Source organism: Scyliorhinus torazame, chromosome 2, assembly GCF_047496885.1.
Source record: "Scyliorhinus torazame isolate Kashiwa2021f chromosome 2, sScyTor2.1, whole genome shotgun sequence".
NCBI lineage: Eukaryota > Metazoa > Chordata > Chondrichthyes > Carcharhiniformes > Scyliorhinidae > Scyliorhinus > Scyliorhinus torazame.
In genome coordinates, this window is record NC_092708.1 from 28384406 (window position 1) to 28404077 (window position 19672).

General features: G+C 47.4%; 1 protein-coding gene across 2 annotated transcripts in view; it reads right to left on the minus strand.

Annotated features, from left to right (window-relative positions):
• The window catches only part of slc49a4 (solute carrier family 49 member 4), a 99024-nt gene that overhangs the window by 59169 nt on the left and 20183 nt on the right, over positions 1-19672 (minus strand). For both annotated transcript variants that reach the window (XM_072469939.1, XM_072469934.1), the window contains exons 2-3: positions 17901-17994; positions 6092-6360 (exon numbers count right to left, since the gene is read on the minus strand). In XM_072469939.1, the coding sequence (XP_072326040.1) occupies positions 6092-6360; positions 17901-17994 (363 nt within the window). The remainder of the gene's footprint in view (positions 1-6091; positions 6361-17900; positions 17995-19672) is intronic.

Below are 19672 nucleotides of genomic sequence, written 5' to 3' on the forward strand. Positions count from 1 at the left end.
ATCCAAAACAAGGGGGCACAGTAAGAGCCAGGTCTTACAGGAGTGAAATCAGAAAGCACTTCTGCACACAAAAAGGCAATGGAAACGTGGATTTCTCTCTCCCAAAAAGTAGTCGACACAGGGTCAATTGAAATTTTCAAAATGGAGAATAATAGATTTTCTTTTAATTAGGTAAAGCATTCAAAGGATCTGGATCAAAGGAGGATAAATGGAGCCAAGTCGCATAAAAGACACAAGCTAATTGGATAGAAGGGCAGACTCAAGGGACTGAATGACCCTTCCTGTTCTTAAAGAGAGGCAATGGCTAAAAACACTGACATAATTCCATGGCACAGTAATCACGGATGAAGTTGGATGTAACAAGATTTACACGATGAATGGTGTCAACAAAATGTTCCAGCTTGTACTCCCAATTATTTGGAAGAGTACACAGCAACTCTGTACGTTATTTGTGGACAAATATATATCTACAACTCACAAGAGCCAAATTTCCATCCAGCAAACTGCATCTCGTGAGATCCGGAAATGTGTTCAGTCAGTTAAGTGCATAAATTTGTCACCAAGAAAACTGCACATAAAACAGCTGCATGGAACAATTAAGCAGGCCATTAATAAAATCAAAGTGCTGGAAAAACTCAGCAGGTCTGGCAGCATCTGCTGTGAGGGAATCGGAGTTAATGTTTCAAGTCCAATATGATTCTTCTTTGGAACCCCAGCTGCCGAGTATTTCCAGCATTTTATGTTTGCATTTCGGGTCTCCAGTCTCTGCAGTATTTTACTTTTATTATGGGCAGGCTATTAATTTGTTGCCAGAGCCCTGGTCTGCAACAAATTCCCTTGCATGTTGCCAAGACTTCAGTGTCTGGAGAGGCACACTTGCATAGGAGACCACACGAGGCAACAACTTTCAAAATAGCAAAACTTACAGGAAGAGGTGGAAGAAAAGGAAAAGCAACCAAAGCATTCGCAAACTAAAGACCTGAGAAATTGGAGCAGGCAGATGCCAAATATATCCTCAACCTGCTCTGAATTCCAAAGATTCATTAGCCCCAGTGAAGAAACTTCTCAACTCAATTCTAAATGACTGACCCCTCAACCTGGGACTATGACCACCCCGCCATGGTCTGCAGCCAATGGAAAACAACTTCTCATTGCCCATGATGTTAAACCCTCTAAGAATTGTATATATCCACACATGCGCTTCAGTGAGGTCACCTCGCATTCTTCCAAACGCTAAAGAATATAAGCACTTCTACTCAATCTATCCTTGTAGAACAATCTCATCCCAGGAATTTCACTTCCTCCGAAGGCAAGCACATCTTTTATTCGGTATGGTCTCACCAAAGCCCTGTAGAATTGTAGCAAGATTTTCTTACTATTATACTCCAAGCCCCTTGCTTAAAAGGTTCAAATTGACTTCCTCTTATTGACTGCCACATATAAATTAACATTATTTTTCAATTTATTAATTTACTATGCTCGGTTTCTTTCAATTTATTAATTTACTATGCTCGGTTTCTTTACATGATATCCTGGAGACGGCTGTTTTATATCAAAATTGGAAAGGAGGAGAGATTCACTCGATTGGCCCTCTCTTCCGCATTCAGTCAAGGGGATATGTGAGGTATGCGACTTTTCATAAGGACAGGCAGGAAGGAAGGTTGTGGGGTATCTTTGTTAATAAGAGATGGAATAAGTACAATAGCAAGAAATGATGTGGAATTGGAAGATGTAGAATGCATATGGATGAAGGTAAGAAATAACAAGGGGAAGATGACACTGGTGGGACAGTCTATAGGCCCCCTCTTGTGAGGTGAAGTTGATATAAATTTGTCCACAAATAACTTAGAGTTGCCATGTATTCTTCCAAATAATTGGAGTATAAGCTAGAACATTTAGTTGACACCATTCATCATGTAAATCTTCTTTACTGTAGGACAGAGAATAAATCAGGAGAAAATAAAAGCACATAAAGGCAGTACTTTAATCATGGGTGACATTAACCTTCATGTAGATTAGGAAAATTAAATTGCAGAGGTGCTCGAGGAAGAATTCATAAGACTGTATTCTCGAAGAATTAAGGGCTATGGAGAGAGCGGGTAAATGGAGTTGAAATCAGCCATGATTGAATGGTGGAGTGGACTCGATGGGCCGAATGGCCTTACTTCCGCTCCTATGTCTTATGATCTTATGGGAGTTTCCTAGAACAATATGTTGTGGATTCAACCAGGGATCCAGCTAATTTGGATTTGGTAAATGTGTAATGAGTCAGGTTTAATAAATAATCTCAGAGTAAAAGATCCCCTGGTAAACTGTGATTAGTAAATTCGCAGATGACACCAAGGTTGGTGGAGTGGCAGATAGTGTTAAGGATTGTCAGACAATGTAGCAGGACATAGATAGGTTGGAGACTTCGGCAGAGAAGTGGCAAATGGAGTTTAATCCGGACAAATTGAGGTAATGCATTTTGGTAGGTCTAACATGAAATGAAAAAATGAAAATCGCTTATTGTCACAAGTAGGCTTCAGATGAAGTTACTGTGAAAAGCCCCTAGTCGCCATATTCCGGCGCCTGTTCGGGGAGGCTGGTACGGGAAACATAAGAATACATAGAAATACATAGAGGGGAAACATACAGTAAATGGCAAAACTCTTAGGAATATAGAAAGTCAGAGAGATCTGGGCATACAGGTCCACAGACCTTTCAAGGTGGCAACACAAGTGGACAAGGTAGTCAAGAAAGCATACAGAATGCTTGCCTTCATTGGATGGGGCATGGAGTATAAAAACTGGCGTCATGCTACAGTTGTATAGATTATATAGAACTTTGGTACGGCCGCACTTGGAATATTGCGCACAATTCTGGTCGCCACACCAGCAGAAGGAAGTGGAGGCTTTGGTGAAGGTGCAGAGGAGGTTCACCAGGATGCTGCCTGGTCTGAGGGGTGTTGGCTATGCGGAGAGACTGAATAGACTCGGACTGTTTTCATTAGAACGCCGGAGATTCAGGGGCAACCCGATAAGAGGTCTACAAGATTATGAGAGGCATGGATAGAGTGGATGGGCCGGCACTCTTTCCCAGAGTGGAGGAGTCAGTCACCAGGGAGCATAGGTTTAAGGTCCGTGGGGCAGGGTTTAGAGGAGATGTGCGAGGCAGGTTTTTTTAGTTTTTTTACACAGAGGGTGGTGAGTGCCTGGAACGCGCTGCCAGGGGAGGTTGTGGAAGCAGATACATTAATGGCGTTCAAAAGGCATCTCGACAAATACACGGATAGGATGGGTATAGAGGGATACGGCACTAGGAAGTGCTGGGGTTTTGGCCAAGGGTGGTATCATAACCGGTACAGGCTTGGAGGCACGTAGGGCCTGTTCGGGTGCTGTATTGTCCTTTGTGATCATAACATGCTAGAATTTAGCATTCAATTTGAGCTTGAGAAACTTGGGTCAGAAACAAATGCGCTACACTTAAATAAGGATAATTATAAAGGAATGAAGGCAGAGTTGGCTGGAAAGGGGTTGAGCAGGAAAGATGGTTGATAAGCAGTGAAAACAGTTCATGACTCACAACAAAGATGTATTCCAGTGAGGAAGGAGGATTCTAGAAAGGAGATAAATTAACTATAGTTAACCAAGGAAGAAAAGACAATCTTAAACTGAATGAAAAAACATATAATGTGGCAAAGATTAGTGGTAAGCCAAGAGGATTGGGAAAGTTTTAAAAGCGAACAAAGGATGACCCAAAAGAAAAAGGAGAGAGGGAAAGATATACTACGAGGGTAAACTAGCCCCTTAGAGAATGAGACTGTAGAAATAATGATGTGGAACCAGGAAACGGTAGAGGAGTTAAACAAAGACTTTACGTCAGTCTTCACAGTGGAAGACACGAATAACATTCCAAAAATATCAAATAACCAAGGGGCAGAAGTGTGTGTGTGTGTTTGTGGGGGGGGGGTCCTTTTGGCCTAATGGATTGCATCCCAGAATATTAAAAGACGTAGCTACAGAGATAGCGGATGCACTGGTAATAATCTTCCAAGAATCTTAAATTCTGGAAAGTCCCAGAGGATTGAAAAACTGCCAATTCAAAAGGGAGAGAGACAAAAAACAAGTAACTATAGGTCAGCTGGCTTAACTTCTGTCATTTGGGACATAATGGAGCCCATTATAAAAGGATGCAATATCAGTGCATTTAGAAATGCATAATATAATCAAGCAGAGTCAGTATGATTTCATGAAGGGGAAATCATGCCTGACAAATTTATTGGAATACTTTGGTAATAGTGAAGATAGATGATGGGGAACCAGTGGATGTAATATGATTAGATTTCCAAAAAAGCATGAGATAAGGAACCACACAAAAGACTACTTAATAAGATAAATACTTAATAAGCCCATGGTGTTGGGGGTATCATATTAACATGGATAGAGGATTGGTTAAGAGGGGCATTTTCAGGATGGCAACCTGTAACTAGTGGAGAGCCACCGGGATATGTGCTGGGGCCACAATTATTTACAATATATATTAATGACTTGGGCAAGGGAAGTCTTGTTAAAAATACACAAGGCACTCATTAGGCCATACTCACAAATCTGTGAACAGTTTTGGCCCCCTTATCTAAGGAAAGATATACTGGCATTGGGGACAGTCCAGAGAAGGTTCACTCGGCTGATTGCAGGTATCGAGGGAGAATATGAGGAGAGGTTGAGTAGGTTGCGCCTGTACTCATTGGAGTTTAGAACAATGAGAGGTGACCTCACTGAGACATTTAGGATTCTCAGGACGCTTGACAGGTTAGATGTTGACAGCATGTTTCTTCTCGTGGGAGAGTCTAGGATCAGAGGGCATAATCTCAGACTAAGAGGTCACCCATTTAAGGCAGAGATGAGGAGGAATTTCTTCTCTCAAAGGGAACGGAATCTGTGGAATTCTTTACCGCAGAGAGGCTATCGCTAAGTATGTTCAAGGCTGAGATAGACAGATTTTTAATCAGTAAGGGAATCAAGGGTTATGGAGATAAGGCGGGAAAGTGGAGTTGAGGATTTTAATCAGATCAGCCAGGATGTCCGTGAATGGTGGAGCAGACTCAATGAGCCGAATGGCCTACTTCTGCTCCTACATCGTGTGGTCTTACAGGAAAAATAAATTTAGTCCATACACTTTCCCCAAAACAGCTGTCCTGTACATGATTCTAAAATTTCTTGCATATTCAGAATCATAATATGGTTACAACACATAAGGAAGCCATTTGGCCTGGAATGTCCATGCCAGCTCTTCGCAAGAGCAACTCCGTGATTTCCACTCCCTGCCCTTTACCTGTAGCTTGTTTTCTCACGTCAGCTGCCTATCCAATTCCCCTTTTAAAGCCACAATTTAATCTTTTTCCACCATACTGTTGGGCAGTGCACTTTAGGGCCCAACCACTCGCTGCTTAGAAAAGCTTTTCCTCATGTCACCATTTGTTCTTTCGGCGTACACCGTAAACCAGTGTCACTAGTTTTCAACCTTCTGCTAATGAGCTCCAATTTCTATCTACTCCTCTCAACCTCTCTTCTACAAGAAGAACAACCCCAGCTAGTCCATTCGAGGAAGTAGAAAAACTGCATAAACTACTTCTTGAACTACAAGCAGTCCAAATCTTTCTTACATTCTGAAATGAAATGAAAATGAAATGAAAATCGCTTATTGTCACAAGTAGGCGTCAAATGAAGTTACTATGAAAAGCCCCTAGTCGCCACATTCCGGCGCCCGTTCGGGGAGGCTGATACGGGAATTGAACCGTGCTGCTGGCCTGCCTTGGTCTGCGTTCAAAGCCAGCGATTTAGCCCTGTGCTAAACAGCCCTCTGCTGTAATGTTCTAAGTAATGTTCAAGTTTAATTTAGACAGTTAATTCTCCAAGAGACCTCCGCAAGGTTTCGCTTTTAGGTGTCACCTCTCAAGGCTTTTCCAACTTTTACATCATCTTTATCAGACCTGCACGGGAAAGCAGATTAAAGGATCGGTCTTCTGATAAGAACATGAGGTGTATCGCATACATTTCCGGGTACTAAGGCAAGCAAACGAGGGAATAGTTCCTAAGTTAATATTATTCACCTGCATATAATAGAGTTTGAATACGATCCTTTATAAAGTCACTGTGATGGTTGGAGGCAGTTAGCAGAGGAATGGTGCCATTGGGTGCTGGAACAATCATAGGGCCTACCAAAAATGCACACGCCGCACCAAAGTAGTTGAACAGCGTTGCAATGGCAGTGGCTGTGGCCCTCTGATCTGGAGGAAACCAGGTTGTTGAGAGAAATGGAGGAGCGTTTATAACGACAGGACCAGCGAATCCATTGAGCAGCTGTCCAGTGTGGATCAACCTAAAAGCACAGAATAAAAATTATTGCTGAAACCCTCATCAGTGTCAGTGTCATCTCTAAACTGGACGATCCCACTGCACTCCTGGCTGGTTTTGCATATTCAATCCTCCATTCTCGAGAGTTTATCCGACACTGCTGCTCAGCTCCTAACTTGCACTAAGTCCCGTTCACCCATTCTCCCTCTGCTTGCTGACCTCCATTGACTCCCAGTTAAACACACCATGATTTTGAAATTCCCACCCTCATTTTCAATCCCTCCTTGGCCTCACTCTTCTCCATTTGTGCAATCCCCTTTTTTTTTTTCATAATCTCTTCTATCCCCAAAATAGATATATTCTGATTCTGGACTCTTGAGCACCCCCAATTTAAATGACCTCACCAGTGGTTGGCAGGCCTTCAGCAGTGCATGTCCAAAGCTCTTTCCTTCCCACCTCTTTCTTCCTTTAAGATTTCCCTCTAAAATCTAGCTCTTGGATCAAGTAGGTCAGCTGCCCACATCTATGTGGCTAGGTGTCAACGTTTTGATTTATAATATTGAGAAACACTTAGATGTTTGATTACATTGAATGTGCTACTTAAATGCAAGTTGTTGTTGCGCTCTAACAAAGCTCAAGCTTGAAAACCTCTAATTAGATCCCCCTCTTAAACTTTTGTTCCAAGGAGCATAATCCCAACTTCGCCAGTCTCGGTCACATTACGGAGTTCCTCATCCCTGCTGTCAGACGAGTAGATTACCAGCATTCCACAGCAAAGCCCCCTGGAGAAAGCAACGCTCACAACTCTGCTGAGGATTTACCAGAAATTTAAATGGAAAAATAATTCCGTCAAGCTCTATGTTTGTGGAATTTCTCAAGAGAAGCAATTGCGTAGATGGAAAAATAAAATGTGTCGCCAAAGCTGAAACTTGCCAGTACAATTTGCTGAATGGTGCTAATTTGAAATTTTAGTTCACATCGCAAGCTGCCAATAGGATTAGAGAAGTACCATGGGTTGAGATAGCAGTTGGCAATACAAATAGGCAAGTGTCGCATTTTTGCAAAGTGCCATGTGAAGTTCCAGATTTACCAGGTGCAGTGTAACTGTTGACCATGTCCTTGTGGCAGTGAAAATGCTGGCATCGGAGTGCACTTGCGCAATAAATGATCACTTGCCACTGCAGATCATTTCTCTAATAATAAAAACAGGTGTTCATTAAAATAAGTACTTATATATTGTAATGCCTTAGGCACTTATTTGTTCAGCCAGGTGTCTGGCACACAGAAACCCATTACGGTGCTCAGAATCTTTGAGAAAATATCAGTAGGGTTCCTGTTTTTTCTCGGTGTACGCACTTGTTGACGCAAGTACACACTCCCAAACTTTAATGGCACTAAGCACGCAAGTAACTCACCAGTTAAAAGCACCCAAAACTAGTTACATTTACCCAGCACCTAATTAAATACCCAAAGACATTCACAGGAGCATTATCAAACAAAATTTGACACTGCCACATGAGACGACATTCGGACAGATTGTCTAAAGCTTGGTCAAGGACGGAAAGAGGTCTAAGGAGGGAACTTTAAAACAGAGATAGATAGGTTTTTGCTCAATAAGGGGATCAGGGGTTATGGGGAGAAGACAGGAGAATGGGGATGAGAAATATCAGCCATGTTTGAATGGCGGAGCAGACTCAATGGGCCGAGTGGCCTAATTCTGCTCCTATGTCTTATGGTCTAACTTCAAAGCTCAGGGCTTAAGCAACTGAAGGCATGGTCACCAGCAATTAAAACCAGGGATGCTCAAGCAGCTAGAATTAGAACCAAGGAGGATTACAGCACATAAAATGCTTTGAACGTATTCTGCAGCACATCCAGTTAAGACTATCACAGGGTTTCGAGCAATCCCAGCCTACTGAAATAGGTCTTCCCTTCTCAGTCCTGTTGACGAAACAGTTTATCTGGTAAATCCCAACACTTGGTGCATCGTGGCTCAGTCAGTCGCACTTTCACTCCTCGGCCAGGTTATGGACACAGGTTCTACTCCAGGAAAGACGTGCTGTTGGGTAACTTGGACATTCTGAATTCTCCCTCTGTGCACCCGAACACGGAATGTGGCGACTATGGGCTATTCACAGTAACCTCATTGCAATGTAAGCCTACTTGTGACAATAAAGGTTATTATTATTAAGGAGGTGAGCATGGAAAACTTCCCATGCTGGACAATTCAGGGCAACACTGGTCGGAGATGCTGTATTTTGGATGAAATACTGAACTGAAGTCCCATCTGTCCTCTCAGGTGGATGAAAAAGATCCCATGACACCATTCTGAAGAATGCCGGGGATGTTTTTCCAGCACCCTGATCAATGTTTATCCGTCGATTAACAGCACACTGTACACAGAAGAATTCCATCACGAGACACAAAGTTACATCTTTTTGAGAGTATAATGGATACGCTTTGAACTATGCAAGTGGACCCACAATTCAGCATCTAGCCTCAGAATTGTAGTCCAGATGCAGTGAATTTCAGAGTAAAGGGAAAACATTGCGAGTGTACTTTCTAATTCATAATTCTGCTCCATTCTATTGAAGAAAATAGTAGCCAGACAAATTTTGGTAGATCTCTGCTACATCCAATCTTTGCTGGGTCACTGCAGTCATTGGGAGGTTCCTTCCCAGAAGTGTTCCACTTTCTCTACCATTTTCAATTTTCCCTAGAAGCCATGTTGTCTTGGATTCAAGAGGTGCCAATCCAGTCGCCTTTTCATGTTACGGTTACTTAAGCACCAGCAGAATTCATTTAAGAGAATTGGAGGGCCTGGAACAAAAATAATCTTAAGTTTTCCCTTCCCTTCTGAATACACAGGGCAGATTTTCCTTTGCTACCACAGTGGGATTGGATGGAAAAGGAGGCAGGTAGACTACTACAGCATCTAGACCCCAGAAGCAGGAACAGAAATTTCCCAATCCTCCTACCCAACCCTCAACTATCTGACTGCATTAATTTGATGCTTGATTTTCTGACGAGGTACTTCTGACACCAGGCACCACCAGCAGAGGGATGGCAGCACGAGGACAACGGATGGTCCACAAATTGGGAGGGCATGGTCATGACCACCTCCCCCTCTCCTCTGTCCCTCTACCTGATTCAACAGTGGGCACAGCTCCCATCACAGCCTTTTGTTCAGCTTGTGATTCAAACCTTTTGGACTCTTTAACTGGTATTCGAGTGGGTCGTCTACTGTTGTTGTGGGTTACTTCTGTGTGGAGAATGCACCATGAGATTGCGCTGTACTTGTAATCGAGTTTGGTCCAGGAAACGGATCAGGTCTACAACAGTAGGGAGTTCTGTCCCAATCAGTTTCTCATCAAAGGGAAATCCATGGTCTGATATTTGAACTCTCTTGGAATACTTGGAATTGCTGACACTATTCTCCTCAGCTCTCCATCCAGTCCAACCTAACTTCATTTTTAAATTTCAGGGTACTCGAGGGGACTGCCGTTACTGTTATCTCATTTAACCTCATTAAGATTTTTCTTAATGCAGTAATCCTCCAACAGTATTAGTCCTTAGATGTTTAACAGATCTTCCTACCACCGCTTTCACATGCACTGCAGTCAGCATTTTCCCAGTTCTCCCTAGTGGTCCTTAAAGGAGGGAATTCAAGGTAGTTAACGTCAATTAAACTTTTTTAAAAAACTCTTAAAACATAGTACCAGCCAGGTTCATTAGGCAAGTCATAAAATCAATCACGTCTGGTCTTAAGGTTACAAGCCTTTAAATGGACAAAATGTAGTACTTAAATCTAATGATTTTGGTCAGATCCAAGGGCTGTCTAATATACTGTAGTTTTGCTTTATACAATAGATTTGCTTTCTTTATATATTTAAATATCAATAATCCTATAGATTAAACATAGACAGCAACTTCCGACTACACTCAAGTTCATGCAATTAAAAGGTTGATTATGGATTTCCTTTAAAAATCAATTTATTTCAATACTTTTCAGAAGCAAACCGGTTTTGCTTATTAATATACAAGTTGTTGCTCAATTACAGGGAAGTAATAATAATAATCGCTTATTGTCACAAGTAGGCTTCAAATGAAGTCACTGTGAAAAGCCGCTAGTTGCCACATTCCGGCACCTGTTCGGGGAGGCTGGTACGGGAATTGAAACCGCGCTGCTGGCATTGTTCTGCTTTACAAGCCAGCTGTTTAGTCCATTGGCTGGTCAAGAGCTGGTCATTGACGTCAGGAAGTAAAGTACTGTACACACCCCTGTCAGCATCAACGGGGCCGAGGTGGAGATGTAACCATTTCAAATTCCGAGGGGTGCACATTTCCAAAAATCTGTCCTGGTCCACCCACGTCGACGCTACCACCAAGAAAGCACAACAGCGCCTATACTCCCTCAGGAAACTAAGGAAATTCAGCATATCCACATTAACCCTTACCAACTTTTACAGATGTACCATAGAAAGCATCCTATCGGGCTGCATCACAGCCTGGTATGGCAATTGCTCGGCCTAGGACAAGAAACTTCAGAGAGTCGTGAACACCGCCCAGTCCATCACACGAACCTGCCTCCCATCCATTGACTCCATCTACACCTCCCGCTGCCTGGGGAAAGCGGGCAGCATAATCAAAAATCCCTCCCACCCGGCTTACTCACTCTTCCAACTTCTTCCATCGGGCAGGAGATACAGAAGTCTGAGAACACGCACGAACAGACTCAAAAACAGCTTCTTCCCCGCTGTCACCAGACTCCTAAATGACCCTCTTATGGACTGACCTCATTAACACTACACCCCTGTATGCTTCATTCGATGCCAGTGCTTATGTAGTTACATTGTGTACCTTGTGTTGCCCTATTATGTATTTTCTTTTATTCCCTTTTCTTCCCATGTACTTAATGATCTGTTGAGCAGCTCGCAGAGAAATACTTTTCACTGTACTTCGGTACACGTGACAATAAACAATAAACAAAACATTGTGCTAAACCAGCCCCTAAGTATAATAATGTTTTGAAATCCATTCTCCTTAAAATATGAACTCTCGGCACTCAGCCAAATGTTTGAAATTGCAATGTTATCATCAGTGTTATGTGATAAAATCACATTCTTATGACTTCTGGTACCGGCCATGGTGTGAGTGGTCGCATACAGGGCAGTTCCTGCTTGAAGGCGTAGAAAAGGGCTCTTTTTACCCCAAATGGGGTGTAACTTGGGGCAGCACGGTAGCGTTGTGGATAGCACATTTGCTTCACAGCTCCAGGGTCCTAGGTTCGATTCCGGCTTGGGTCACTGTCTGTGCGGAGTCTGCACATCCTCCCCATGTGTGCGTGGGTTTCCTCCGGGTGCTCCGGTTTCCTCCCACAGTCCAAAGATGTGCAGGTTAGGTGGATTGGCCATGACAAATTGCCCTTAGTGTCCAAAATTGCCCTTAGTGTTGGGTGGGGTTACTGGGTTATGGGGATAGGGTGGAGGTGTTGACCTTGGGTAGGGTGCTCTTCCCAAGAGCCGGTGCAGACTCGATGGGCCGAATGGCCTCCTTCTGCACTGCAAATTCTATGATAACTTTGACGGAAAAGTGTAACTGAAGGTCGATGGAGAAGATCCCCTCGGGAGTGGCATGTCTGTTAGTTACCAAACCCGGCAGAAGGTGAAAGACCTGGCCAAGGAGTTGGAAGAGACCCTGTGGCACAGCAATATTGGAAAGATGGTGGAGGGGGAAGGGTCAGTGCAAGTTGGAAGGCCTCAGGTGGAACAGTTGATGGCAGTCTTCAGGGAAGAGAAAGGAGATGCAGGAGGATCGCTTGAAGGCCATCGAAGGAACTGTGGCACCCCTAAAGGGCTCGATGGAGAGGGTGGAAAAATGAGTCGCAGATTCGAGAGATGGAGAGGGTACTGTCGGAAAACAGCGATAGAGTAGTGGCAATGGAGGGAGAGGTGGAGCTCTTAGACCTTTGTAAGACGTTGAGAGCAAAGATGGAGGAGCAGGAAAACAGGTCAAGGCGGCAGAATCTACGAATAGTCGGCCTGCTTGACGGCGTGGAAGGTGCGAGTGCCACGACGTACGTTTTGAGGATGCTGGCGGTGCTGGACAATGCACCGGTGGACAGAGTGCACAGGTCTCTCAGGCAGATGCCAAGAGCTGGGGAGCAGCCAAGGGTGATGATCGGGAGACTCCACAAGTTTGTGGAGAAAGAAGATCCTGCAGTGGACCAGGGAGAAGCGGAATTGTGAATGGGAGGGGAACAAGGTCCGAATATACCAGGACATTGGAGCTGAACTGGCAAAACGGCGTGCGGGGTTCAAGGCGGTGCTGTATCGACGGCAGATCAGGTTTGGAGTGCTCTACCCAGCAAAACTGTGGGTGACTTATGAGGGCCAAGAATAATATTTGAGACCCCAGATGCGGCCAATGACTTTATCAAGGAGCATAAACTGGGGGAGAACTGAACAATTTGGGAGCCGGAAGTGCTGGAGTAATGGAGAATACGGGTTGGGGGGGGGGGGGGGGCTTTTTTTTCCTTCAATGCGGAAGGTTTTTCTTTTTTCTGTTAGGTCGATAAAGGGTAGCAGAAGTGAAATGTTTGTAAGGGGACAGCTGTCTCCCCCCCCCCCCCCTCCCCCTCCCCCCCCCCCCCCCTCCCCCTCCCCCCCCCCTCCTCTCCCCCCCCCCCCTCCTCTCTCCCCCCCCCCTCCTCTCTCCCCCCCCCCCCCCTCCTCTCCCCCCCCCCCCCCTCCTCTCTCCCCCCCCCCTCCTCTCTCCCCCCCCCCCCTCCTCTCCTCTCCCCCCCCCCCCCTCCCCCCCCTCCCTCCCCCCCCCTCCCCCCCCCCTCCCCCCCCCTCCTCCCCCCCCCTCCCCCCCCCCTCCCCCCCCCTCCTCCCCCCCCCTCCCCCCTCCTCCCCCCCCCCCCTCCTCCCCCCCCCCCCTCCCCCCTCCTCCCCCCCCCCCCTCCTCCCCCCCCCCCTCCTTCCCCCCCCCCTCCCCCCCCTCCTCCCCCCCTCCTTCCCCCCCCCCTCCTCCCCCCTCCCCCCCCTCCTCCTCTCCCCCCCCCCTCCTCCCTCCCCCCCCCTCCTCTCCCCCCCCCCCCCCTCCTCTCTCCCCCCCTCCCCCCCCCCCCTCCTCTCCCCCCCTCCCCCCCCCCTCCTCTCCCCCCCTCCCCCCCTCCTCCTCTCCCTCCCCCCCCCTCCTCTCCCTCCCCCCTCCCCCCCTCCCCCCCCCCTCCCCCCCCCCCCCCGCCCCCCCCCTCCCCCTCTCCCTCCCCCCCCTCCCCCCCCCTCCTCCCCTCCCCCCCCCTCCCCCCCCCTCCCCCCTCTCCCCCCCCCTCCCCCCCCGCCCCCCCCCCTCCCCTCCCCCTCTCTCCCCCCTCCCTCCCCCCCCCCCTCCACCCCCCCCCCCCTCTCCCCCCCCCCTCTCCCCCTCCCTCCCCCCCCCCTCCCCCCCCCCCCTCTCCCCCCCCCTCTCCCCCTCCCTCCCCCCCCTCCCCCCTCCTCCCCTCCCCCCCCCTCCCCTCCCCCTCCCCCCCCCCCTCCCCCTCCCCCCCCCTCCTCTCCCCCCCCCCCCCCCTCCTCTCCCTCCCCCCCCCCTCCTCCCCCTCCCCCCCCTCCCCCCCCCTCCCCCCCCTCCCCCCCTCCCCCCCTCCCCCCCTCCCCCCCCCCCCTCCCCCCCCCTCCCCCCTCTCTCCCCCCCTCCCCCTCCCCCCCCTCCCCCCCCCTCCCTCCCTCCCCCTCCCTCCCCCTCCCTCCCCCCCCCCCTCCCCCTCCCCCCCCTCCCTCCCTCCCTCCCTCCCCCTCCCTCCCTCCCCCCTCCCCCCTCCCCCTCCCCCTCCCCCTCCCCCCTCCCCCCTCCCCCCTCCCCCCTCCCCCCCCTCCCCCCTCCCCCCTCCCCCCTCCCCCCTCCCCCCTCCCCCCTCCCTCCCCCCCCCCCCCCCCTCCCCCCCTGCAGGAATTGCAGGAGCCTTTGGCAAGCTTTGTGATAAAGTGTGGGCTGTGATTAGAGATTATGTAGAATTGAACCAAACGGGAGGCGTTGGCGGCACATTTTGGGAAGCACTAAAAATGGCGGTCCGAGGGGAGATTATCTCGTTCAAGGCACATGCAGATAAGGAAAGGAGGGAGTATTATGAGTGGTTAATGAACAAGATAGTTAAGGTAGGTACGGAGTATTCGTGGGCGCCCACCATGGAGGGATTGGCGAGGAGGAAAAAGTTGCATGGGCAATTTGATAGGTTGACAGGGAGGGCAGTAGGACAAGGGTGGTGCAGTACGACTACGGGGAGAAGATGAGTTGAATGTCAGCGCATCAGCTACGGAGACAGGCCACGTCCAGGGAAGTTTTTGAGGATACGGATTGAGGCTGGGGAAGTGGTGTCGGAGCCAGGGAAAATAAATGAGGCATTACTATAAGACACAGTACAGGGCTGATACGGCGGGTGAAGAGGGGGATCTGCAACATTTTTTAGATGGACTGGAGTTCCCACAGTTGGGGGGAAAAAAAGAGGCAGGCACTTGAGCCTTTAGGGCTGAGGGGGGTACTGGACAGCATAAGGGGTATGAAGTCGGGGAAGGCCCCGGGGCACGATGGTTACCCGGCAGAATTTTATAAGGAGTTTGCAACGGACCTGGCACCACATCTTTTGGGAACTGTAAATACAGATGTGAAAGTACTTGCTAAGTACTTGCTAAGCTAGTGGCGGGAAGGATGGATGGTTGAGTCCCGGGGATGGTTGCAGAGGACCAAACAGGCTTCGTAAATGGCAGGCAGCTTTCTAGTAACATAAGGGGGCTGTTAAACATGTTCATGACTCGGACAAAAGTTCAGGTACCAGAGGTAGCGGTGTCCATGGATGCGGAGAAGGCATTTGACCGGGTGGAGTGGTGGTACCTGTTTGAGGTCCTGGGAAGGTTCGGGCTTGGACCGAAGTTTGTGGCACCGGTGGCGAGCGTACGGACCAACGATATGGGTTCACAAAACTTGGTGCAGGTGAACGTTTTGTCAAGGTTCCTGTTCATATTCCAGACACTTCCGATCTTTGTACCGAAGGACTTCTTTTGAAAACTGGGTATGATTATCTCGGACTTTGTGTGGGCAAGGAAGGTGCCAAGGGTTATGAGGACCCTGTTAGAGACAGAGGCAGAAAGGAGGGTTGGTTTTGCTGAACCTGCTGCATTATTACTGGGCAGTGAACGTTGAGAAGGTGAGGCGTTGGTGGGAAGGAGAGGGGGCAGAATGGGTAAGGATGGAGGAAGAATCCAGGAGGGGGTCCAGCCTGAGGGCTATGGTGACAGCGGTGCTGCCAATGGCACCCAGGAAATATGCGGAGAGCCCGGTGGTGCAGTCCACAATAAAGGTCAGGAACCAACTGAGGAGGCATTTCAGGATAGAAGGGATGTCAGTGTTGGCGCCGCTGTGCAAAAACCACGGTTTCGGGGGTGGGGGGAGAGATAGACGGTATGCATAGGAAGTGGAGCTGGTTAAGGTGAGGGATGGGTAGTTGGAAGAGGGGTTTGCCAGTATAGAGGGACTGAAGGAGAGGGTAGAGCTCCCGAGAGGAAGTGAATTTAGGTACCTGCATGTATGGGACTTTGCACAGAAGGTTTGGAAAGAATTCCCCAGGTTACCGACGTACACTCTTTTGGAGCGATTGCTGCTTCTGGACGTGGAAGGGGAGGGTAGGATCAGGGACATATACGTGCGTCTGGGAGAGCAGGGAGGTGAGCAGGTGGTGAAGCGCAAGGAGATGTGGGAGGGGGAGCTGGGAGGGGAGATGAACTGGAGAATATGGAGTGAGCCACTCTGAAGTGTTAATGCGACCTCCTCACGTGCAAGGATGAGCCTGATACAGTTAAAGGCGGTACACAGGGTACATATGACCGGGGCAATAATGAATGGGTTCTTCCAGGGGGTGACAGACAAGTGAGAAGTGTGGGCGGGGACCAGCAAATCACACGCATATGTTCTTGGGCTGCGAAATGTTGACGAGATTCTGGCGGGAGTGTTCGCGGTGCTAAGGGGAATAGTGGGGGAGGAGGTTAAGCAAGGTGGGGGATCTCCGTGGCCATGTTTGAGAAGTTGTTTGTCACGGGGGCGGGGGGGGTGAAAATGTACAAACTGTATAGTTGCATGTTGTGGAATCCACTCCCCGAATTGTTTATGCTTTGTATGCTTTGTAACCTTTTATATAAGTTTGGAATAAAATATATTTAAAAGAAAAAAATCCCATTCTTATTCCACTAAACTCCAAGATGTGCCAACTTTTGCCTGACCATCTTTTAAAAATTCTTTGTATTTTAAACTCTTTGTATTTTCTATGTGGTTTAAGTCATTTTTCTATGTGGTTTAAGTCATTGGTGTAAAAAAAACGTTAACCGTTTCGTCTTGCACTCAACTGGCAATGCCTCAATGTTCTTAACCCCAGTTAAGGTTGGCAAAGTTTGCATCGGAATGGGCAAAGAGCACTCCAATGTTCACTAGGTACTTTTGATAAAATGCGCCATTATTTTGATACAATTCACTGTAACCTTTGAGGGATTTCACATCAGCACTGAATTGTGCAAAATACTCAGATTGCCTTTGAGAGGATCCTACACTCTTCCTTCACGTTAAGTTGGTCGCGGGTGGCACAGTGGTTAGCACTGATGCCTACAGCGCCGAGGACCTGGGTTCGAATCCCGGCTCTGGGTCACTGTCCATGTGGAGTTTGCACAGTCTCCCAATGTCTGTATGGGTCTCACCCCCACAACCCAAAGATGTGCAGGTTAGGTGGACTGGCCCCGCTAAATTGCCCCTTAATTGGGAAACAAATATAATTGGGTACTCTAAATTTTTTTTTTAAATAAAAGCTGGTAGCTTAGGATAAGATTTCTGGATAGGACTGAGAAGGGATCATTCTGCACCTATTGTGGGAAGCCATGAGTAGAGAACCAGGGCTACAAAGTAATGATCCTGTTTTGGGCCATCTACCCTAGCTACAGATGTGGCTGCCATCAGGTTACTACTACACAACAAATGTTTTCCATAAAGACAGTTACAGAATTAGGGAGGCCACATCTGGAGTACTGCGCAGAGTTTTGATCTCCTTATTTGAAATAGGATCTAACTGTTAGAAGCACTCCAGAGAATGCTCACTCGATTCACTCCTGAAGCTTATTTTATGACGAATGGTTGAGCAGGTTGGAGTTTAGAAAAATGAGGGGCGATCTTATTGAAACATAAAATCCTGAGGGGATTTGATAGGGTGGATTTAAGAGGTCACCCTTATAAGACAGAGAGGAGGACCCTAACGACCCAGAAAACAGTGGAGGCTGCATCATTGAATTTATTTAAGTCTGAGTTGGAGAGATTTTTGATTAACAAAGGTGAGGGACAGACAAGAAAGTGTGAGTTAACACCACAACCAGATCAGCCATGGTCTTAGGTTAGGGAATGGCAGAGCAGATCAGGCTGGTCTACTTCTGCTGTTCTGAATAGACCATTCGGATTAATTGCCCCAATCACACAAGTAGCCAATCCTATATCATTCAGTACCGATTTGTCGAACCCAGCGATACCTACCATTTCTTGACTGTTTGGTTATCTATGGGGATGCATCTCAGTAAGGCGCCAGTCATCATCAGTAAGGCAGTGAGAACCACGGACAACCGCAGGCCTGTGAAGAAAACAGTTCACAAAAAACTGAATCGTGTTCACAATCCTCTTAACCAAAGAGCAGCATTGCTTAGTGGGGGTGGGGGGGGGGGGGGAAAGAGAGAGAGAGAGAGAGAGAGAGAGAGAGAGAGAGAGAGAGAGAGAGGGAGAAAGGGAGGAAGGAGTTCCAAATAATGCAATCAATTATTCTCAACTCTTTCCCCACACCTCCTCCCTCCCTCCCTTTCCATGGTGGGTGCAAAGAGGAAGCTGCACCAACTTTCTACCTTCAAGGCCTGGGAGAAAAACAGAACAAACCTTGTGGGAAAAATCAACACCCACGTGCAGCTCATGAAGTACAGCTTGCAAATGACCTCCCTAGTATATAGTGGCAGAGGACCAGTTTCGCACACGTTTCGTAGAGAAGCATTTCCATCTATTTGCGGATTCCCAAAAGGTCAAGATACAAGTGAAGTTCTCCATAAAGGGAACAGGGAAGGAAGTTCAGCATTTTCCACCTTTATTTTTGTTTAGAGTTTAATTAAATCACTAGATCTGTATTCAGTGCAGATAAGAATCATTTTTCTGTACAGGAGGCGGTCAATATGGCCCATTGTGAAAGTGCTAGATTTATATCCAAACTACTTGCTGGAGTCCAAATTTCTTGCCCTACCCCATAGCCTTTAATATGTCTTTCGTCGTCCGTTTAATTCTTTCTAAATGCAGTGATTGTCTCATCTTAAATGACTATGCACTTTAATGGGGGGGCCACTAACAGCAGAACATCTAAAACAGTTCACACGAGGGAAAAACGAACATCGAGCATTATCAGGAGCGACTGAAGACAAGATCAAAAGGGTTGGTTCTGAGCAAGATTCTTGACACGAGGAAATTAGTATGACAACAGGGTTGACAATGTGTCAGGGAGGCCTTTAGAGAGGCCAAATGATTAAAGGGATCAAAACATTTCAATAATACATGGCACCTTTCCAGCATCAGCTGTGGCTCAGTGGGTAGTGCTCTCGCCTCAAACCAGAAAGTTGTGATTTATAATAATAACTTATTGTCACAAGTAGGCTTCAATGAAGTTACTGTGAAAGCCCCTAGTCGCCACATTCCGGTACCTGTTCGGGGAGGCTGGTACAGGAATTGAACCCACGCTGCTGGCTGTGTTCTGCATTACAAGCCAGCGAATTAGCCCACTGTGCTAAACCAGCCTGAACTTAAACGTTAGATTGAAAGTACAGTGTAGCATCGAGAGAGTGCTGCACTGTCAATGATGCCACCTTTCAAATGAAACATTAAACCGAGGCTCTGTCTGCCTGCCATCACAGGTTTGGACGAGAGATCCCAGGCCAGTATTTTGAAGCCATGAGGTGGAGATGCCGGCGTTGGACTGGGGTGGGCACAGTAAGGCGTCTTACAGTTAAAGTCCAACAGGTTTGTTTAGAATCACTAGCTTTCAGAGCTCCATCATCAGGTGATGAAGGAGCTGCGCTCCGAAACTAGTGATTCCAAACAAACCTGTTGGACTTTAACCTGGTGTTGTAAGTATTTTGAAGGGCAGGAGTACTCCCCGTTGTCCTGACCAATATTAATTTCTCAACAAAAGTTACTGAAACAGATTATCTGGTCATTTACCTCATTGCTGAATGGCACCATTTAAATGCAAGAACTTTCTCAAGGCAACTCAGGATGGT